The sequence below is a fragment of the Mytilus edulis genome, chromosome 1, assembly GCF_963676685.1.
Source record: "Mytilus edulis chromosome 1, xbMytEdul2.2, whole genome shotgun sequence".
Taxonomy (NCBI): domain Eukaryota; kingdom Metazoa; phylum Mollusca; class Bivalvia; order Mytilida; family Mytilidae; genus Mytilus; species Mytilus edulis.
The window spans coordinates 64,758,004-64,782,540 of NC_092344.1; the positions used below are offsets into that span (position 1 = coordinate 64,758,004).

The window sequence follows — 24,537 nt, forward strand, 5'->3', positions numbered from 1 at the left end:
GACAGACGACGGAAGTTTACACGGGGGACAACTCTATTTTTTCCAAATTGACATTTGGCGGGAAAACCGATTAGTAATTTAAAAAAAAGTCATTTCAGTTCAAAGTGCCTACAATGTTCACTAGTTCGACAGTAAATAACGAAATGGTGTAATATAAATCGTAATGTTGAAATTCCAACCTGTGAACAGTATATATGATGAATATTAAAAATATGGCAGTGGTTATTTTGCATGCTCTGATTAAAATATTTTAATCCAAGCCGGCAAAATAGCCTATTCTAAAGAATTGGCTATTTTGCCGGCTCCAGCAATATAGTCAATTCGTTATTTTGCAGGTTCTTTGTAAAGAATGAAATTTAATATTTTAAAAAGTACTATGAAAATGTGCACTGTCAACATAAAAGAATCCAATACTGACCGTTATATTCGTTAATTAAAACATTTCTCTGTCAAAAGTGTAAATATATTAATAACATGTATATGTATGCATAAAAATAAAATCTCATATTTTTTAACTGTATGTTATGAACCGGTATTGCATCATAAATTTGATAAAACATTATACAATATAACAAAGTGAATCACATGCATGTCTTAAAATATACGGTATGGATTTGTTTTAGAGCCGCAAAATTCAACGGAAATTGTCCCTGACATGAAATCAATGCTTGCAATGTACTAAATGTACTGAACGATGATCCCCATGAATAATTAATGTGCTAGTTCCCATTTAATAATGATGAAAAAACATAATCCCTTTTTGCTGGTGATAGATATATCTGAACCTAGTCATATGTATATGCTTTTCCATTTTTGAAATTTGTCCATCATAAAGAATCAAAAGATGCATGATATGATACACAACAAGATAAATGTCAACCAGATACTAAAAGTTAGAAACTCCGAGTAGAAACTATTATAGTTCGCCGTAACGGCAGTCTTTTACTACAATAAGCAAAACCCATGATATATACCGCATTTATACAATAAAGCTTTCCGAAAGGCCACGACATGCATGAATCGATAAATTCAATGGTAAACAACTCAAACGAGATAACCAACGGCCTGATTTATGTTTTGCGGCTTATTGTGTTGATGAGCTGCTGTCTATATTAATTAAGCTTCCTTAAGACATGTTAGAATCATTGGCTTTTTTTTTTAAAGGTCATAAAAACTACACGAGGGCAGGGGTCTTATTGTAACATGGCTATTGAATATTGTAAATTTATCACTCATGTTTTTATGTTTTTTTATATCTTTTTTGTATACTGTTTTTTGTTTATCTTTTGTTTAAACTTTTATTGCCATACACATTGTAATACAATTGAATGTATTAAAACGGCTTATTATAATAGGAAAACTGTGAGATGAATCCTTTCTTCTTCCAAAGTAGCAACATATTTGAATCTGTATATCTTGATGCATGATCATTCCTGATATTTATTGAATTTATTAAAACGTACGTCTTAATAGGAAATATGCGAGACGAATCTCTTCTTCTACAAAATTAGCAACGTATCTGAATCTGTATATCTAGATGCATTTTCTATTTCTGATATTCATTGAATTTATTAAAACCACTTCTTAATAGGAAAACTGTGAGAAGATCGAATCCTTTCATCTTCCAAAGTAGCAACGTACATGTACTTGAATTTGTATACAAAGATGCATTTTCTATTTCTGATATGATCTATTGCATTTATTTCAATAGGCTACTGTAAGACGAATCTTTTCTTCTTCCAAAATAGCGCCGTTCTTGAATTTGTATACATATCCAGATGATCCGAGATACATTTTCTATTTCTGCTATTCATCCATAAAGATGTTAAGGGAATTGTTCTATCAGATGTTTCCATTTGTAGTTCTCTGTGATATATACAATGATAGATGTAACGAATAATGAGACACAAATAACTTTATATATTGCCTAGGAGAATGATATATGATCAGATTAGTTCTTTTGATTTTCTTTATTGATCAAGATTATGTCACGTGATCGATGCTAATCAAGTATACGGATTCTTATATCAGTGAAAGTTTTGATGTAGTCTACAGTAAAATAAATATAAATACGTCTAGACGTATTAACGAAAAATAAGGCAGGATGTAATTTGTTATAGCTCAGACCAAAACGTACGAAATGTAAATGGTTGTATAAAAAGGCCATTCAAGAAGCTGTTTCCAGATAATATTCATCAATGTATGTAGGATGTATTAGGAGAAGCATATCATAACTGCGATAGCCTTTCTAAGATATGTATAATATCCATTGGGAATTTGAGACTATTTAATTCCATATAAAATCTAACTTGTTCGTATTCTTGTTAAACGGTTTGGATTGGTCAGGTTTATTCAAAACAATTATTATAACACATTTTGATGTGAAATATATGATTTTTGTCAAACTGTACAGACTTCTTCGAAATCAATCCTCGAAATTAGAAGACCAATTAATATTGGTGTTTTACTGACATTTAAATCAGTCCAAATATAATGGAATTTTATTATAATCCACGGAGCAAATCGGATAAGCAACCTTGAACAAACAGGGGATTTCATCATACATTCACACCAACGCCAGCATGCCTTATTGAAAAACGCAATTTCTATTATACGTATGCAGCGTTTTCCATGTCTTCACTGATATCGCCGATCGACGTCATATCATACCCCAACCTTGTCTCTCAGTCCGATATTGGTGTCTCGAGATGATTCCCTTTCAATGTATAATGATATCTTTGTTAATTAAGTTTTCTACAGTTTCATCAAATTTTTATATGTTCATAGTTTTGTCCAATGCTATATGATATAAAACCAATAATCATGTATTTCTAAATATTTGAACTGTTCATTGACTGATTTTGACATTTTGAGACTGAAATTTTCTAGTTTAAATTCTGTATATGGCCACTGATATTTCATTTAATAGACAAAATAACTGTATAAGAATGCTTTATCTCAAAATATACGTAACTATTCTTCGTCATATTTTAGATACGCGTGCAAACGTGTGTGATTTTTCTTTTTATTCGTGGGGGCCATACAAAGTTTCTAATTGTTCCTGTACGATTTTGAAAAAAAAGTTTTAAAAAAAAATGGTGAAGAAAAGCATAAATGATTGGCGACTTTTGTAAATATACTGTTCTTCTTTGTGGCCATATATAAATGTATATAATGTTATCAATATACTGTTCTAATGGATGACCTGAAAAAAGTACATATTTTGTGAAGACAGAAGGAATAGTCTAATCGACTTATTTTGTCGTTATGTTTCAGGCGGCATGTTTCATCATAAAGTCAGACAGTACCTTAAACTCATATTAAAATATATTAATTTTACAACAATAGAGAAAACCATTAAATTGATTGGTTTCCAATTTCATTGCTATTCTAAAACTACATCATACTGACTCAATTTCAATTAAGCTTTTATTTTTATATCAAGCCGATTAATAATGACATCCGAAAACAACTTCTACCGACTAATGCTTACGTCTTTGTTCAGACTCATTTCTCAGCCCAACGTGCAAAATTTAATTTGTATCGAATTTATTCTATTTCAATAAAACAATAAACTAAGCAGACAGTAATCAATATAAATGTGTGGTAAATAGTATCATGAGATCTTTAGAGAGAACTCGGTTGCCTCGTAGGTGTAATTTTTAATTCCGATTGTCTACAGGGTTTACTTTGACATACAGCTAGTCCAATCAAAGTTATATTATTTTTGAATTGAAGAATATATAGCTACTCTTGTACATACTGAAGCAGTGCGCTATATCGTTTTCAAAGAGCGGTGATACATAGCCAAGCCACACGTTCAATACAACAATCCTTTCGATCTGCAATCTATCCTTCACTTCAATCGAATAGCTGTCCATTCTGACGTAGCAGTTTTGTAATTTTAACTTGACCGTCGAAAATATGTAAATTTCGGTTGCTTACCGAAACAAAGCATTTTAGAACTGGCAAATATGAAAACGAATCAACGGGCTATAAACGCTAGAAGTGATTGTAAATGTTTTTTTCTCCGATGTAAAAAAAAAAAATACCAACTGAAGATTTTTTTTTTAGATTATGAGTGTTTTTAACTGAGAGGAGTTTTTAAAGCGTGTGTCATATATTCGAAAAAAATCATACAAATTTGAAAATGCAGTACGATTGCCAATGAGATAAATCTCCACTATAGACCACATGACAAGAAGCCATGCAACAACCATAGGTCTCTGCACGGCCTTCAACAACGAGCATAACCAATACCACACAGCAAGCCACAAGAGGCACCAACATGGTCACATGAAAAACATTAAACATGCTTGAAACATCGACAAAAAGACTTTAAACAAATATTGATAAAATCACGAAACTTGCACTGCTTAGAACCTTACGCCACATTTCAGTCGATACTTTATGGGTTACCTGTCATCAATTCTAATTAATGTTGATTGAAAATACTTCTTTCATGCAGTTAATACCAGTTCATTGGTGTTGGCGTGTTTAAAAAATATATATGTAGCTAAAGAACTTTGTCAAGGTTTGAATAATCAAAAATATTTTCCCTTGAATTACTGCATGATGTATATCTTTGTTAATTAGTTAACAACTGGCAAAGAAGTAGTGTGAAGTAATATCCATTATTAAACGGAAAACATTTCACCGGAATACAGAATTTAAACTGTGACTGACCGCGTCTTCGTTAGTGATGTTGGTGGATTTTTTGTTGGGGTGTAAAAGTGGGGGGGGGGGGGGGGGGGGGGAGGGGCTGGGGCTCTAGAAATGTTGCAAGTGTCAAAGTTGAAATGTCAAAAATATTATTGAGAATGATGAAAAAAAGCTATGGCAGTAGTACGAATATACGAAATAGTGTGTTTTGCTGGTTTGTTTTAGGATCAAAATATAGTGCTTCAACTATTTTGATCGACTTTACTAAAGTTAATTGAAGTCAGTAGGAGAGAGAAAGGCACACCAACATGTTTTATCTCAATCCTATCCCTATGACGGCCCCAGTCCCTATTGCAATTACCGATTATGCTTCTTACAATATATAGGTATCATCTTTCTATATTGCACCACACACAAATTAAAATTGCCCCCATTTCCACTCTTTTACTGAAACTGTTTCCAGAGTTCATGAATCGTTTCCAATTAATCTTAGGATCAAAATAAATGTACTAAATATCTCCCACATTCGAATCAATCATTCGAGAAATGTTCATTCAATAATTTTATGAGTAGTTCCGTGTGAGATCAATAAAACGACATTATTGGAAACTTTGGCAATATTTCCCCCCATTCAGCAGCTGATTTTGTACATCATCAACCGCTTCAGTTATTTTTAGCAGAAAATAAGCTCAAGTGTTTACTTAATTTAACTTGCAGAATTCTTTAGAGGAATAGATGTGGCGTGTAGGTTTTTTTTTGGATATTAAATCAATGTATATATAAATGTAAGTATCCTTTGCTTTTTTACCTCAGCTTATGTAAGATAGTTGTACATAATTGAGTTGATTATTGTAAAAATCACTTAATTACGTACGCAAAGTATTGAAATCTACAACTTTTTATGTCAAATCTGATGTATCACTAAACCAATACACTATTTCTTATCACGATAGACCCATCAAAATTTCATGGCGATTGAATGTATTCAACAGCAGTGTACGAATTCTCTTGTTGCTATATTCACACATTATTTTTATTTTGTAGCAAAATCATAGTATTGTTTAAAGATATATTTATTCATGTCGACAATTAACAAATCTCCTATACCATCCATGTTACTCCTTTTTTTAAAATTTCAAATTAATCAAATTGCGTGTCTGAATTTTAGTAAAAATAATTAATATAGAAGTTAGAAGAATGTGTTTGAAACATGAATGATTATATTACTCTTGTGTGTTTCTTTGAGTTATTTGAAATCAATTCAGAAGTTGAATGGATATAAAATCATCATTCTATAGTATCTTCATTTATACAAACCTTAATTTATATTTTTCCTGATTGCATTACCTATAAGGTATCCATAAACTTTATTATCTTGCTCCGAATTCTTCCTTTTATGTTATTTTATTTTGACAATTTATCAAATAAAAATGTTTAACCAATCGTAAACACTTACAACAGGCATATATATATTTGACTTTTAAACGAAAGTCATAAATATAAGAGCGCAGTTTCTTTGCTTTAGGGTGTAATTCTAAAGTGGGTGTAATGTTTTTGTCATGAATAATTAAATCACACCCCTTCTTTTCCATTTATAGTATTACCGAGAATATATGACCCTTTATATTCTACTGTTTCAAAAGGACATTGCGTTGATATACGTTTTTGATACAGTAACTTCGTCCGAGAGATCACGAATATGCAATTTGGAAAACTGCGCTGATACCCATTTCGGTTATCCAGTTATAAGTAATTCGTTTAAATACCAGTATCATCTCCTTATATATTTGTTGAAAAGCTCAACTTACGATGATCTTTTCTGTTCTGTATTTTCAAAGATGGGAATTTTTATATACGCTTCTTGATTTCAGGGTTGCAAGGGTAGATTTTGGGGTGGGATGTGGTATTTCAAGAAGATTATACTATCACAAGTTCATGTCCATTACCTGAGTACTGTCGGTACCGTTTCTAGCGGAATTTTAAATGCGATATAGGTCAAGTTCCGATCATTCTTAAAGACCGGACGGTGACCTATATATATATATGTTTGCTTCAACGTCATTTGGTCTCTGGTTGAGAGTTGTTTAAGGTAGATTCATGGTATACCGCCATCTTGGATTGAACAATCACAGTAAAAAATCGGTCTAGTAATTTGCCTAAATCTGCAAATTTGGAGACAGATTTGCAATTTGATGGTTAGACTGTTTAATAATATAAAGAAAACTTGGCAATTTATTGAATAATTCAAAATAATTAAACAAATATCATTTTATTTTGCTTTTTGAATCATTTTTTTCAAATGAGCCATTTAAGGGAAGATAACTCTTTTAGTAAAAAAATTATACTGGACAGATAGGGATTTTTTTTCTTTTTACTTGTAGCAAGAAAACAAGTTCGGTGACACCATTTTTTCTTTTTATTTTCTTAAAACATATTACAAAACCTATCTTTTCAAAATTTATTTCAAAATTCTATCTCATAGATTATTTTTTATGCACACAATTGTGTTTTTCCATGAACAATCTAACCAAATTTAGGCAATTTTCAACGACTCATAGCTTGAAAAATAGCACGGTGACCCCTACTTTTTATTATATTTTTGAAAAGAGCATATTGAAATCTTCATTCTGGCTAAGTATAAGAAAATTCTGTCTCAAAAAAGATTTACTTATGATCTACCTTAATTGGCAATCATACCACATCTTCCTATTTTTATTCGCTACTAGTCCCTGAGGATACAATCAACAAAATTACTAGTGCTAGATCCAGTACTTATATGATTTATGACGATTATATATATCATACATTTTATTATTATTGGGTACAGTACTAAGGTTTTTTAATACACTAGGGCAGAGTTGACCTTGTACGGTATTTGTTGTGAAGGATCGTTTCCAACTGTGTGTGTTTGTGCAGGTCCTTTCAAGCATTTCATAAGTTGTCTTCTCAAATTTAAACTCACATTTAACCCTAACATGATAGTGTAAACATAAGTACACAAACAGAAAGTAAACAATAGTCTAGTGTATAAAAAAGCCTGCAGCAATTGAAAGCAGACTCAATGTACTATATGTGTGTTGATATGAACTCTTATTTGTTTTTAGACTTGATATAAAATGTTGTATTTTTACGCTATTAACGTTCTGAACACATGTTTATTTAAGGCTTTGCACGCAATCGTATTTTGTTCTGTGCTGTTCCAAACATTATTTCTTTTTTTATGATATATTCTAGAAAAAAATCAACAGTCGATGTTTGCGTTTATGACATTATTTGTAAATCATCCGATCCACTACTTTGATCTTGCTTCCTGTGCCTTATGTATTATATTATTGTCCTCATTAGAAGTTAATATGAAATCATTGCATCGAGGAACGGTTATTTTCACCCAGGGAAATAACCTTTTTTAAATTTTGATATTTTTATTAAGGACATAATAGAAAAAACACATTAGAATATGGGGTATCTATACATGACACAAAATTATTACATGCACCGCAAAAAACAAAAAAAAACTAAAGCAACTTTTTTTTCTTATTATAACAATAGTTAGTCCTTTGATCGCTGTGCCAAAGCGGGCAAAATATAAAAAGGATTTTCTTCACTCTACGTACAAAAGCGCGTCAAATCGGGATGCTGGGTCAATGTCTATTCGGTTTTAGGTTTGGTGTCTCGTCAACGTTTTATATGCCCTCACAATCCCCCGTCTATCCAGTTACACGAATCTAACTGTCCTTACAAAATCTCGTTCGTCGTATAGTGTTTGCTTTTGGTATTGCACATGTTTGTTTATTAACAGGTTTTGGTCTTGTTTGTATAATCGTTCGCACTATATATGCAAGCATTCGCAAATTATTGAAGATTATGTGGAGAGCTTCTTAAATTGTCGTAATCTAAATACAGTTTTACATTAGCTAAGTAGAAAAATCTCAAAAAATAATTGCCTCCATACTATAGTTGTGTTGGAAAATCGCGAAAAAATAATTGCATCCTTGTCGGCTTGAAAGGAGCTTTACGCGAAAAAAGTACCAGCAGAAATGATTGGTTTTGACTAGTATTTTCCCGATGAGAGAATAACGAACAAAAGACTACTGGAAGGGAGAAGTGTACTTTACAATTTTGCTTATATTTTATCTGCATCAGCAAGCCGTTTCCTTCAAGTCTGTCATAATTTGGTAATAATATTATACCATAAACCATATTCGCAAGCTTCCTGCACGATCAGATCATAAGATCAGACAATATTTTAGAATATGCCAATTGTAAATGCTGTAATGATTACTCTCTATATTTTTGAATATGCAATTTAATTCCGTGCGCATCTTATGTCATCATTAATTTAAAATAATAAATTTATTACCTCCAGACCTTGCAAAAAAATTCTAAATCATTTCATTTTTCTAAATTATCTCACTATCTTTTTAACTGACAGAGCACGTGTTGGCATTTTTATAATGATTTGTTTCAAACGGAATTGAATCAGCGAGTCTCGTGCCAAAACCAGCACGAGAAAGCAATGAGATGCACACGATAACTTCAACATAAACCTCTACTATACTTTAAGGATGCAGTAATCGCAAATGCAAATCCATTGTTTTCAATAAAGTTTAATGTTTTGAGGCTATTAATTTTTCAAGGTTTCTAAAAAAAATAAACGTAAAACTTGCATGCTTATGCTTAAAACAGATGGTTTGAAGTAATACAGTGTTTATAATTGCGTAATATTTCAGTTTATGTAGAAAAGACAGTGCAGGAAACATTAAAGACATTTGTTTGTTTCATTTTGCATATGTGACTAATAGAATACTTTACTTTCGTATTTGATCATATAGCTTTTCCGGCTTTCAAGAAGAAAATGCATCATTGGCGTTCAAATTTCGGGGTTTGAGCAATTCTAACGAAGTCAAATCCAGAAACGCACTTGGAATACACCAGATTTATTAAGTGTTATTTTCATTATAAGGGAGCTACCATTTGATTTTTATGGGGGGGCTAGAATGAAATTTGAAAAAAATAGGCAGGACAGGAGTTTTGAATAAAAAAAAAAGGCAGGATGAGACACTTGCAAAAAAAAAAAGTCAGGACGACAGTTTAGGTAAAAAAAAAGTTAGGATAAACTAAAAAAAAAAGGCAGGACCGAACAGAGTGAAAAATAAAAAGGCAGGACAGAGATTACAGCTAAAAAAAATGCAGGACAAAATTTTTCATCCTAGCCCCCCCCCCCATAAAAATCAAATGGTAGCTCCCTAAGACCCAAGTTAGGAAGAAACATGTTTAACCCAGCCATATTCGTTATGTGTCTGTCTTTTTAAACTAAACCAAACCTGAACGTTCCTTTTGAAGGTAAATCTAGAAGAGCGCTACGGACGCCTAACATTTATAAATTGTTGTTTTCCTGTTTTTATGGTACATATGTACTTTTCGTTGACTTAAAATATACATCTATAATTATCTGGTGATCTATTAGATTTTTGTCTAAAGTTGGAATATAACCATATTTATTTAATCAAACGATGCAATATAATTATCCATAATTGAATACATAAACACATAAAAAGTAATGTTTTGATTCCACTTTCATTGGAAATCCAGGAAGCGACTATTTGATGCTAAACTGAAAGCAATAAATCATAGAAATTAAGTATTAATAATGAAATAGGTTGTTGTCATTCATCAATTGGGAGTTTCATAAACATGCAAAGCACACAGAAAACCAACTAAGTATTAATAGTTTTAGATGGAAGATATAACTATACTATAGAACTGTACATGGCATTTCACTAATTAACCAGAACTTAAGCGATCTTAAGCAATTCATTGGGTTAACAATTACACAATTCATACACGCATTTTAATTGACAAAACAGAAGTTTCAACCTCAGTTCGTCAGATTATACACCATTATTTCCAAGATGAGGCGCAGATTTTTCAAGGTAACACATTTTTATGCATTTTATCTATTTTATATGTATTTGATATGTTTTTAGAATTGTAAAATGCCAGTATAATTCTGTATCTATTTATAAGACTAGTGGGAAAAATCGATTTTACTATAGGTTTTAATGCAAGACATAAGTACGTTAGAACTCTTATACAAGTTAATGCAGGCGTTGATACATAATCTTTTAGATTTAAAAGATTCATTATCCCTTGTAAGAATAAAACTAATTTCTTACGAAGAATTATAAAAGCAATTTTAGCTATTTAAAGTTTATTATCAACAGAATATGCATATGTTGGAACAATGTCATAAAAAAAAACATTGGAAAGGAGGAAAAGGGAGAGATATTGAAGCTTACAAAATTACGAAAAAAAGATGTTAAAGTAAATGATAATTTGATAGTTGTAGTTACTTTGCCAGGTATATTTTTTTATTATCTTTACTTTCGCTTATGAAATTTTAATTAATTAAATTTTATTATCATCACTGTATTGACGAAGTGATGGAACTAATTATAATTTAATTGGTGTCTTTTGTATGGTTTTATCGCTTTACCATACATCTTTGTACTTGGTCCAGTGCTTAAACGAAAATAGTGTAGTCGGGTCGACTCATCATAGTCGTGAATATTCTAAAGATTCGATATGCTCAATTCTAAGGTAATTGTTCTATGTTACTTCGCATGGCTGCTTATATCCTAAAGTTGATCAACGATGTCAAAGAAAGAAAGAAAAAATTATGTAGTGAAACAAAAGAGTAACTTATCAAGAATACTTCGCATTCTATATTTTCAAATTTCAACCACACGATTTCATTTCTTATCATTTTCGTCGGGGGTATACATGAAATCAGCTACCTTAATGAACAAAGAGTTATCCTGTTATAGCTATCTTGACGAAAACATATAATTGCCCTGTGAAAACTATCATGATTAAAAAAGTAAGTAATCCTGATTTGTTTTACAATGCACTGTTATGTTCACAAATCGACAGTTTTAAACACATATCTATATATCTACATGTATCTGCATCTATTTTTCGGTTTATGGCTCGCATAATCTTTCTATAAAAGCACGAGTTTGGTGAAGAGAAACCGTAAATCATCTTTAAAAATCATTAAGTACGTTAAGTATTAATAATATTAAGTAAATCACAACATTTTTGTTTTGTTTATTACAGATGGACTCTGAGGAGACAATAACAGTAGCCAGCTACAAGTCTATACATTTTGGAGTAGATATCATCGAAGGCGCCCTAAATCATTTACAATTTCTCAAAAACATCAACAAACACAGAAACTTATTTTACGTCCCGCTTTTACGTCGAGCTGTACGTCGATATGAACAGTTTTGGTTAGAGCTAGCAGCGGAGCACAACGAAAAGGTTTTAACAGCCCCTCTAGATATAGAATGGATTTGGCATTGCCACATGCTGTCTCCAATTTGCTACGAAAAGGACTGTAAAAATCTTGTAGGTAAAACAGTTAATCATGTGATTGTCAAGGACAAAGACAGACAAAAACATCTGGAAATTTCAAAAAAGCTTTGGGAAGTAAAATACCCAGATTCTCCATTTGAGATTAATGTCGATCAAAATGAGGACGAATCTCCCGAAGAGGAGAGGGATAGTGTTGATATGTGGGAAAGTAAGTTGACATATGATGTTGTATCCGCTGCTATACGACAGTCAGCGTTTAATTATCAAGTTAGCCTACCGCATTATCATGACAAAAACTTTTTAAGGCAAGCAGTAAAACGGTATAAGAAATTATTGTTCTTGAAAGTTCAACATCCAGGACTATTTTTTGTTCCTTGTTATGACAATGATTTAATCTGGCACACACATCAACTTCATCCTTCAGTATATAAAAAAGACACAGAACGGATTTTAGGCAAAATGTTCAATCATGACGACTCAGTCAACGATAGAAGTTCAGGATCTAGATTACTGAGAGCTGAGTCTAAAACAAAGCAATTTTGGCAAGAAGCATACAATGAAAGTTTCTCCCGAAACGGAGCAATGTACAGAGGAGACCCACCGATGGGACAGCTGCATAGACTGTCTTCAAGTGACGTAATGTCGTTTTCTACAAAGAGAGCAAAAGTTAAACTAGACAACATTCAAATTGAGAACTTACCTGAAATTATAAAAAGTTACAAGTTAAAAGTTCAATATGTTTCCAATGACAAAGAAGGCCCAGTAATATTGAATTTTAAAGGTCTACCTAGTCACTGGGACAAGAAAAAGGGAATTGAGTTTGAATTTGACACAAAAGACTACAACTATTTGAAATTCAAACTTATACATCAACCAAAACGCATGTGTTTTAGTGCTACCATCGAAACAGCAGAGGCCAAATTTCACGTTCTTCCATTAGCTGAATCAAACACCGGATGTGACACTGAATTATCAGAAACATTAGTTCTAAACGAAGAAAAGAATATAACATTGAATTTCAATGGGAATATTCACGTATATGATAAACCCGGACCATGTTTCTTGTTTTTAAAGAATGGAAACTTCGATAGAAAGTATTGCATCATGCCTGAAAATATACGGCAATTGTGGGGACCAATTCCGTTGCCAAGGCTACCAGCAGGACAAGATAATAACTGTGTAGTTGCATCTCACAAGTAAGTTAGTTACAATTGTATTCACAATTTTTAGTCATATATTTATGCTTGTCTGAATGGGTTGGTTCTCATTTCTGTATTCTTTCATATTTTTGGGCAATTTTCTATATCCTTTATTTATGTAGTCTGTAGTCTGTAGTCTGTAGTCTGTAGTTGACCCATTGTTCTCTATTCTGTAAAACCTATCTAGACCCTCATTTAGTGTGTCGTATATTTAAAATCGTAGAACATTCATGACTGTTTGATCTAAATTAATGAATATAAAATAATGAATTTATGAAGAAATGTGCATCTGGCGTAGTGAAAATGGCATCGTTAATAAAATTGATGGAGAATAATAACCCATTACAATTAATTATTAAAACATAACGAGGTCATTAACAAGAAAATAAAATAAGGAGAATTACATAACAAATAAACAGAAAAATGGGACAAAAAGGAACGCACATTCTTTGCCTTTATTTATCGATCTTGGGAGGTCGTTGGTTTGAACCCGATCTGGATCAAACCATGCAAAGACTTGAAAATAGGCATTTACTGCTTCTCCGCTAAGCAAGTGTAATTTAAGAGTTAAGCCCTGGTCACAACGAACCTACGACACATCTATACAGCTCCACGACATGAAATTTGGTCAAATATCGCGGGTCATCTGTGGTCGTCGTACGACAATCGCACGATATTTTGAGCATCGTGGCGCTGTCGTGTGTCGTGGGACGAAAATTGGACATGCACAATTTTTGCTCTACGATATATTTGATACAATAGAGGCCATCTGGGATGATGGTCGGGAAAAATTGGACTGCCACTGGAAAATGAGGGTATATTGGATAGGGACAGAAATCTTGCCTTGCAACAGGCCACCTACGGACCCCTCAAAGAGTTGTTGCAAGGGTTCTTAACGTGCAAAGAGCGTGGCACTCTCTTTACACGAGGCATCGGATTTAACGTCTCCCTTCTGACCGGACGTGACTGCGAACTTGATACATCCCGCACAGCCAAACGGACGCCCCACTTCGGCAAGCGTTTTACTGACGGTCGGGAGAAGACCAAGTGACCATATTTCTATTCCACAGTCACCCTTGGGGTTACAACACATTTTTGTGGGTATCAATAAAATGCATTTTAATCAAACAATCGTCACACGGCTGTCGTACGACAATCTCACGACTGTCGCAAGACACTCGTGATACAGTCGCAAGATTGTCTCACGAATACCAAATTTCGTACGATGATCGCAAACAACATTGATTGTCAGTCGTACGACCGTGGTACGTTCGTCGTGCAACATATTTTCGTTGTATTTAGAAGAATTCAATTCGGCGTGAATGAATGTTTGGAAAAACATGCCGTCTACCGTTTAAACAGAATGGCTATTTCATCATAACGATTGTGCTAGGAACTGCTAAATAGGCGCCTTGGCGGACTATAACAAAGCAAATTATGGTCCTGTTAGCGTTTATTCGAGCCTGTGAACAGTATAGGAACCAGCGAAACCCCCGACGTTGGTAGGTTAGGCCATGGATCGAACGGCGCCTGATGTTTGGGCAGTATAGTACACTGATGTAAGAGTTAGAGCGGAAATCTACCGGTGATTTCTTTGGATTCATGCGGATGGTGCCTGGAATGTTTAAAGAGCTTTTGTTGAGAGTCGCATAACAGTGACACGACAGTGGTACGACAGTGACACGACAGTAACACGCTCATCCATTGACATATATAAAAACCTGGAAAATAGCCCCAAACAACTCAAGAATGTCGTACGATTATCGCACGACTGTAGCACGACCGAATTGCGAGAAACCCACGACAGTACGATTACAATTCTTTCTTTCTGTCTTGTACCCATCGTGGACATGTCGTAGCTGATGTGACCACTTGAAATATTTTTTTGACATTTTGCACGACAGCGCAACGACAACTTTTTATAGATCTTCCACGACAAAAAATCGTACGATCTGTTGTGACCGGGGCTTAAGAGTAAAAATAAAGTGTTCGGGTATAAAAGGTTACATGCCTTTCTGTGGACGCTTCTTTCCTTGTGAACTAGCACGTTAAAAAATCCGGTTCAGCGTGTTGGTCTAGCTACAAAGAAGGGTTTATATTCATATCATATTACCATGTTCTCGTCCTGAATATACCACTCCACTTTGAACAGCCACACATTCATCCACCAAACTTTCAATGAATATAAAGTGCATAATGTTTTGGTAATTTTAATTCTAAATGCTTCAACTGATTTAACTTGAGCTCCAGTGACGAGTATTCTGTAGACGAAACGCGCGTCTGGCGCCACACATTAACTTTAATTTCTGGTATCATCGCTTGATCCACGGTGATATCAACAGCTTAGTAGTCAGAATTGCTGTATTGACATAAAATATCAATCATGCGGTTATTTTCTTTTCGCAAAACTTTCAGTTATTCGGAACGTTAAGGTTTGTCTACCCCAAGCATTCATGGTCCAAGTCGTATTTGCCATAATTTTAAGGGATTTAAAGGTTTTCAATGCTTTCAAATTTGCCGGTATTTGGTTTAATTTAGGTTTCAGACTGATTTGATTTGAGAGCAACTGATGAGTCTTATGTATACAAAACTCGCGTCTGGCGTAACAAATATGTAAAGTTTGTATCTTTGATTACTAGGAAAGATAAAAAAAAAAATCAGAATTAAAAAAACAGAGAGCCCATACACATAAAGATGTATCAGTAATTTCTATTTGCAGGTTTGTTAATCACATGGGAGAGATGACGTTTACCTGTCGAGTAATACACAGTATACCGTTACTGATGTCAGCGATACAAGTGTTCTACCATGACAAAATGGTAACAGTGGCACATTTGATTGGTCCAGAGCAGTTACCATGTTCTACTGAGGTAAGTTGTTAAAAATGGTAAGGGTACTATATATAATACACACACACACACACACACACACACACAAGATCACAACAGTTATCACATTAAAAAATATTTAATGTTTTATGCTGCCTCATTGACATATAAAATCTCAATCGTTTTAATTTATCTAAATTAATATTCTCTAGTACCTTTCATCACTTTGATTCTGATATTTTATTGTTGGGTTGCTGTCTCATTGGCATGAACCCCAGATCGTATTTAGTTATCTAAATTAATATTCTCTAGTACCTTTCAGCACTATATATATATATGAATCAGAAATGTTACTGTTGGGTTACTGTCTCATTGACATATTAACATCAGATTGTTTAAATACGTTATCTAAATTAATAATCTCTAGTACATTTCAACACGTTGAATCTGATATGTTGCTGTTGGGGTTGCTGTCTCATTTAGAAATAAACTCTAGATCGTTTTGAGTCAACTGAATCAATGCTCTTTAGTACATTTCAACACTTTCATTCTGATATGTAACTGTTGGGTTGTTGTCTCATTGACATATAAACCCAAGATCTCTTAAGTCATTTAAATTAATGCTCTCTAGTACTTTTCAGCACTTTGAAACTTCTTTACGTTGTTTAGATTTGATTCATGTCATAAACCTGAAAGTTAACTACTTTGTTTTATTTATTGGGTATCTTAGTTACTGTTACTGAACCAGTTTGTGAAATAGAGAACATTTTCGTCTGGAGGATATAGACTTGTTGGCTTCTCTCCCACTATGTATTATCTCATTGAATAGAAAAGTGGGAGTTTACATTAAGATAACAATAAAATATACAGATATATGTAAACAAATCATAAAGAAATCACATGTATACATTAGGAATTATAACATTTAAGTTAACAATTTTAATTCACCATTGCGCACTTCGACAATTAATTTCTCTTCAGTAATGCTCGAGACCAAATATTACAATTACGTTTGAAGAGAATATTACTGAAACATCTATGTATCTATTGATAAAGGAACTAATCTAGATTTTGTTTCTTTTTTTGTAAGGTTATTTACATTTGCCTCTCTAAATATATTGTTTCGAACTTGCTTAATGGAAACTAAGGTTTTAACTCCATCACGCAAATTTTATCTTTGATGAATTTAACTATTTTTATGTTTCTATTTTGGTCATATAGCTTTTGAACTGTTTCGATTCTTATACATTCTGGCTTTCAGATATTCGGATTTGAGCTTTCCTGATGAAGAGTACTTCAGAAAGCGCTTCGGACATATGGAATATATAACGCAATGTTTTATGTTTGTCTATACCAACACAACCTTTGCTTTGCAAGACGAGGTTTAGTATATAGTTCTCCTTGTTGTGTTTGAAGAATTGTCTTTTGGTCGTTTTTAGCCATGTATTGTCAGTTTGTTTTCCAGTTAGGAGTTTAACTATCTCTTTCAAATGGCTGTATATTAATGCATATTTCAACATTTCGGTCTAATCATACATCTCGTTGAGAAAAACGGACGTGTATGTGTATTCATACTTCCGGCAAACAAAAATGGACTTTTTTGCGAATACTCTCAGATCTTTACTTCGTGTCTTTTTATTGTTGGGATGTATAAGTACCTGGGCATGTCCACTCTGTGGTTTTGTTATATGTATTTCTATTTGTATCCATCTGATGAGTTAAGCCTTTTTCAACTGAATTTTATAGTTCGTTCCTTTGTTGTGTTTTACACCACTGTCCCAGATTATGGCCGGGAGGGTGTGGATCCCGCTAATACGTTTCACACCACCACGTTCTGTACAATGAATGTATATGCCTGTCCAAATTCATGAGCCTGTAATTCAGTTGTCGTCGTTTCAAGTTGTTGCTGTGTTACATATTTATTTTTCGTTCATTTTTTGTACATTAATTAGTTTTCTCGTTTGATCTGTTTTACATTTGTGATTTAAGGGCCTTTTCTAGATGACTATGCGGTACATATATGGGCTTTGTGCATTGTTGAAGGTGACTGATAGCTGTCAATTTCTGAGTCATTTAATTGGTCTATTGTGGAGAGATGTCTTATTGGCATTCTTACCACATTTTCTTATCTATATTTTTGTTAGGCCGTTAGTTTATTCTTTTAAATTGTTTTACATTTGTCATTTAGGTGACTTTTATAGCTGACTATGCGCCTTGGGATCATCTCTTTGTTGAAGGCCGCACGATCACCTATAATTGTTAACTTCTATGTCTATTGGTCTCTTGTGAAGATTTTTCTCATTGGTAATCATATCATATATCATCTTATAATCATATTCAAAACAGTGTAGCTGTGGCCATTGATTGACGACCTTAAATTATCCCATTGACTGGGACAGATTATGTGAACGTTTGTCTGTAACGACCGCTGCTCACTATGTACTTGTTAAAGGCACTTAAACTGTGGGGTCACAAAAGGTTCTCAACACCTAAATAAAGAAATTAGAAAAACTAATCCGGAATAACACGATGTTATGATTTAAATCAATAATATAAATCAAAACATAAAGTTATTCCTGATTAATTTTTTGAATTATTTTAATATTAAAGGCGTTAAGAACCTTTGGTGACCTTACAGTTTAAATTCTATAATAAGTAAGTAGTGAGCAGTTGTCGTTACAGACACACGTTCACCTAATCTGTCCCAGTCAATGGGATAATTTAAGGTCGTCAATCAATGGCCACAGCTACACTGTTTTGAATATGATTCTATTTGTATATTATCTGTATACATGCAGCCTACAAACTTTAAGACAAATTACAAAACCATAGATGCTTTTAACCAATATTTGTATCGATTGTAGAACATAACATAACTATCATTTATCTTGTGAAGAAATCATGTGTGCAAGATATATAGGCTCTGTAGTAAAAAATATAATTAGGACATTAACACAGAACTTTAAAATAGAACATAAACACACGTTGTTGAATATCTATAATATGAGGTATCACTGAAACATGTGAAAATGTGTTTTGAACTACCAATGCTCATGTTTTAAGTAAATTCACATTTTCATGTTTATATGAAAAAGGCCTCTTCTTTTTTTTTACTGTTATAAACTTATATTGTTTTTCAATTTCATAGGTTTCAGACCCTAAATCTTGTCCATCACTGAATTCCAAACAAGGTCAACGTGCTTTGTTGATCAAAACAGAGGAGGGAGACTGGGGAATTCTGATTGGACAATGGACTGGGTTCCGGAGAGGAAAACCAGGAACCAGAGGTAATGCTGAAAGTTAGTTTGTACTTATTTAAAACTATTTACTGATAAAAATCCATGTTTAAGCAAATGATGGTAAAGCAAACCCAAGTTGCTTAATATACTTTCCATATTGAATGTTATGATGCAATACTGTTAAACATTTAAACCCAAGTTGCTTAATATACTTTCCATATTGAATGTTAAGATGCAATACTGTTAAACATTTCAGATAATTATAACCTGATAACTAAATAAACAAGCAATTGAAAAAATTCCCTAGCTAACATCATATAGAGTAAATAAATCAAAATCTATCAAATGATGACAAAAAAAGCAGATAAATAATAGGAAAATACTACTTCCAAAAAAATATTCTTAAAAATATCTATAGGCGCTCATCTCTTTTACAGCTCAAAAGGGACTTAAAGGAAGTCCAGGTACATTGACAATCCGATTCTTCCATATTAAGAGTGGACACTGGAACCATTTAGCCTTACCTTACTTGGAAAATCTATTTAAGTTTAATCTTGGCGATTCAAATGTGGACCTTCAAAATGGCGTCCTCACCATATCTTCTGAAAATGGAGAAGTCGCTGAGAATCTTACTATGGCGTTTGGTGTCGCATTGCTTCATGTTCTGTGTCAACCAAGGAAGAAACTAAAGAAACTAGGAGAAAACACAACGCCAATGAGAGGAATGAAACTGATACGCTCGATTCCCTCCAGCGATCTAGGGCTGGTAGTTGCTGCAGGGTATTCCGTAGAAGCACCAACCAATCAATTCATTAGAAAACTTCAACTGCGGAACAGAAATGGTCCGTGTTCATCAAAAGACGAAACTGAAATGGTTGGATACGGAATGGGTGTCGATTTCGGTGACGCTATAGCTGAAGAACTTGGTACAGAACCAATGACTGAGGCTCAAAACACGATAGACGCACCTGGTGAAGCGTCTGCTGGTGACATCGGGGATACTGGTGCTGAGGTCGCCGCCGAGGCGGGAGGCGAGGCAGGAGCTTGTGGAGGGTGTGGAGGGTGTGGTGGTTGTGGTGGCTGTGGTGGTTGTGGCGGAGCGTGTGGTAGTTGTGGAGGATGCGGTGGATGTGCAGGTTAATTGTAGAATGTATGTTTGCGCGTGAGTGTTTTAAGAGAATACAGTTTCAGTCATTTTATATTAGGATTAAACGTTTTAATGTATGCAAAGTATTTTTTGACGGGTGATAGTAACAGAACAACTGAAATCCGACTTGGTTTTCATTTCAGACAATGAACATTGCAAAACCCGTACAACTTATTGTATTATGTGTAGTTGCATCTTTAATTTGGTACATTATATATTGTAACTTACATGTATAAGAATCAAATATGTCTATAGGAGTAGCATTCGCATTATTTTTACACCACTGCAAATATATTCAGATTGAGTATTGCATAATCATTATTATGTCTTGTAGTTAAATTGTCTAATGGTGATAAATCAAATGAGTTGGTGAAATGTTATTTTTTATTATTCTATCATCTGAGAGAACAAAGAGGTAGGGATACTTCCCCTGAATTTATTTCATACCACGGACGTTTTCAAAAGTTTTTTTTATAATGTTTGCAAAATTTCATAGAAACATTGCTTGTTGCATGTGTACTTCAACGGTCAAACATGGCTTATTTCCAAACGCATAACAAAATTATTCAAAATTTTCTCCTGAAGCACAACATGTAGCGCCGAATACCGTGTTTGGCTGCAAGTAAAGTTATCGAAGAATGTTTGAAATTTATGATATTATATAGACTCTTCAAAATTCTATTTCTTTCAGATTTTGATCATTTGTGAAACAGTGGATCAAATACAGGAGATATTGGCCAATACCTCTTAATTGAAAACAAAATTGATATCGACAGTTATTCCTTGAAAACTGTTACAATGTTGAAAATTCATCATCTATTTAATCAATTAAATGTATTATTTCTGTGTTGTGAAAAAGGAAATTAAACACAAGGAATATTGCTATAATCCAATTTTGGCAAACAGATATTTTAATTGCTTAAGCAATGTTGAATTTTTCAATGCAATTTAACTGTTATGCAATCTGAACGATTTCATGCCACATCTCATTTAACACATCATGCAATTTATATTTTGTGTATTTCATATTCAAAGACATTTAAAAGTACTCTCGATAAGAAAAGTGTAAATTCTCTTTATATTGGAGATATGATTTTGTTAAGGATGCACTGTAGTGTTAGATTCTGGAGATTCCAGGAAATTTATAATAAACGTTATCAATATGTGACAAATTAGTTGTTTATTGCTTTCTTTTACGAATACAATCGTTTAGTTTTCACGACAAATCTACCAGTCACTATTATAAGTATCTAAACTTTAAAAATCGGTCGACATCATTTTACAACCTCGAATTCGGGCGGTGAAACTATATATATAATACAATAAATTTGCTTGATTAAAATTTATTTTCCTTCAGTTTGTTTCATATCTTGCTAGTTTTCTTTAACTTGGTTATTTAGGATATTGACTGGAAAATACAAACACGAGGCAATTCTTTTTAAATGATAATTACACCTTTTTTTTTAAAAAGATAATGCGTTTGAAAAGCTTTACTTGATATAGCTTTATCATGCATAGATAGCTACCAGAACACACCCGCGAAATTGCGGGCTTTGACAGCTTTTAAACTGTTGTAGGATGAATTTTTGTAAAAATTTTATGTCTGGAGAATTTCAGAAAATGTATCAAAAGCCCTCTCCCTTTTTCCAAAGTCCGTTATTTGTTTCCTTTCTTTTAAATTCCATTATTTTGGCGTTTTTGGCCTCGCACCACAATTATTTTTCCACTTTGCTACAATGTATTTTTCGGTAAAAGTCAAATTAAATTAAAAAAAATTGCACCGCTTCAAACATGAAATATATGTATCTGCTTATAGACCATTATTATTCTAATAAAATATGCTTCTATGACAATCCATCAGTGCTTTTTTTCCCGTGAGAGCCCTATTAACATGCAAATTGTAGGATTTAAAGCTTGTATATCTGACTAAGGCTAATTTTTACCCTACTTTCATTTTGGCCAAATAACTTTCACTTTGAACAATATTTCCCCACACATGTTTTACTTATTTCAATATATATGCAACTGATATGAATAAAGGCAACAGTAGTATACCGCTGTTCAAAACTCGTAAATCTATGGACAAAAAACAATATCGGGGTAACAAACTAAAACTGAGGGAAACGCATTAAATATAAGAGGAGAACAACGACACAACATTAAAATGTAACACACACAGCAACGGACTAAGCATTAGACAAAATCCGATGAGAATAACCAATATAACATCAAAACCAAATACATGAATTTGGGATAGAAAAGTACCGTGACACGTCTTATAGTAATGTGAATTCACACTCAAATATAGGAGAAAACAAACGACACCACGGAAACACAACGCAAAAATGTTACACACACAGAAACGAACTGTGATATAACAATGGCCATTTTCCTGACTTGGTACAGGACATTTTTAAAGAAAAAATTGGTGGGTTGAACCTGGTTTTCAATACAAATAAATAGGAGAACGTATTAGGCAAAGAAACACAGGAATAATATATAACAAAAGGCATCAGGTTTAAATTTCAATTCGTCAAAAAAAGCGCCTCGTCCACAAAAGACTTACCAGTGACGCCCAGATATAAAAGTTCGAAAGTCAAAAAAAGGTACAACGTTGTACAGCTCTGAGAATCAAAAGTTGAAAAAGGTTGTGCCAAATACGGCTTAAATAGTAAACCTTGCAAAGAAAACAGTATACAGAATACTTAAGAAGCATGACCCCATATAATAATTGGGAACAATATTCCAAGACCACGGACAAAGTGAATTAGTTGTGGTCTGAAGCCTTCTGTATACTATGAACAAACGTATATATTATAAATAAAGTGTATTTGCTAACCAATTCGAAATTTCTTCTCCACGGCGATCACTGCTATAATAAATTTATTGTGGAAGGAAGAGAAGCGACATACACAATGAGGTCTTCTCGTTAAATAGTATAGATACGACTTTTTAAAAGGACATACAAAACCATCTTTTTTGCCTGAGAGAGTTAGACTCTTTATACTAAATGATGTATTAGTTTATCAACGAAGAATGTAAGAAACATGTCAGAACCGAATAACTGGATTCTAAGCTGATAGTTACGTCGGAGACTAGCAGATCCATCGCCTACTACGAATTCCTACGTCAGATGAAATATCATAATATATCCAGACACATGTAGACAAGTTAAAGAATTAGAACTAAGTTTACGGACAGCTATGGTATTATGTATACTATATGTTTTCTGAAACGATCTCGCTCATAGCCTTGTATAGTGGAGTTTTGCTTTTAGAGGACAAGTCGGTTTATGAAATCTTCATAATGACAGCATGTTGCACGATGTGAAATAATGAGTCAACGTCATAAGCTAGATAATTACTAGTCTGTAGAACGAACAGATAACCATTATAGAAATACTGAGTTTTTGTACATAACCATCAGTTCCAAAACATATTTTGAAATGACGCGGGCGTGTACACACTGGTTAATTTTGTGGAATATCAGTCTGAAAATATTACTACAAAGTTAATGATAAGCCATTGAACAGCGTTTGTATTGCCTTTTTGTTCCTAATTTCTCACACGTTGGTATTCAACTGCAAGAAAACCGAGACGAGGCGAAAATAGTAGCACATCTAGAAAGGTATCAGATAAGCAATTTAAAAAAGCAGCTTTGAAATGAGTATTAATTATTGATTTAGACATTAATTCGGTGAGAGATAATAAAGAAGAGACCGAAAGCTAGACTAATTTTCTTTGAAAACAATTAAACAACCGTAACCAAACAAGCAAGCCAGACTCAGGCAAATGTTTATTTTCAGATCAATTAAACTGTTAATTTGAAGACTGTTGATATAAAAAATAACTAGATTAAACTTGTTTTATTAACCTCAAATTAAATTTAATTATTAAAATTCCAAGTCAAAGATCATTGTCAAAATGAGAAGAATATAACACCGTTTCAGTTTCAGCTGGTGGATCAAATACACATAAACAAGTAGCGACTTTATAATATTTTTGTCTTACAATGAAAAGTGATAGGAAAGTACTAAGAGATCAGGCTCCGTATAACCGAGGACGTATGTTAGTTACACATCCTTG

At 33.3% G+C, this 24,537-nt stretch overlaps 1 protein-coding gene across 4 annotated transcripts; it reads left to right on the plus strand.

Moving 5' to 3' along the window:
* Positions 1-5,266: 5,266 nt before the first annotated feature.
* LOC139486880 (uncharacterized) lies at positions 5,267-21,624 on the plus strand. 4 transcript variants are annotated; one of them, XM_071271961.1, is made up of 5 exons: positions 5,267-5,447; positions 11,782-13,235; positions 15,958-16,108; positions 19,215-19,353; positions 19,743-21,624. In XM_071271961.1, exons 2-5 carry the CDS (start codon positions 11,782-11,784, stop codon positions 20,444-20,446), a joined length of 2,448 nt encoding a protein of 815 aa, XP_071128062.1. In that variant the 5' UTR covers positions 5,267-5,447; the 3' UTR covers positions 20,447-21,624. The 4 variants fall into 4 exon arrangements, with proteins under 4 accessions (XP_071128062.1, XP_071128056.1, XP_071128044.1 ...); XM_071271955.1 differs by having other exon boundaries at positions 5,315-5,447; positions 19,215-19,365; XM_071271943.1 differs by lacking the exon at positions 5,267-5,447 and adding an exon at positions 10,480-10,595 and having other exon boundaries at positions 19,215-19,365.
* The last annotated feature ends 2,913 nt before the right edge of the window (positions 21,625-24,537 follow it).

Bases quoted from the DNA above. Each gene is read 5' to 3' on its own strand.
- LOC139486880 (XM_071271943.1), top strand. From the start codon at position 10,575: ATGAGGCGCAGATTTTTCAAG. The intron at 10,596-11,781 runs GTAACACATTTT...TGTTTATTACAG, and splicing joins TGAGGCGCAGATTTTTCAAG to ATGGACTCTGAGGAGACAAT. The intron at 19,366-19,742 runs GTTAGTTTGTAC...TCTCTTTTACAG, and splicing joins AACCAGAGGTAATGCTGAAA to CTCAAAAGGGACTTAAAGGA.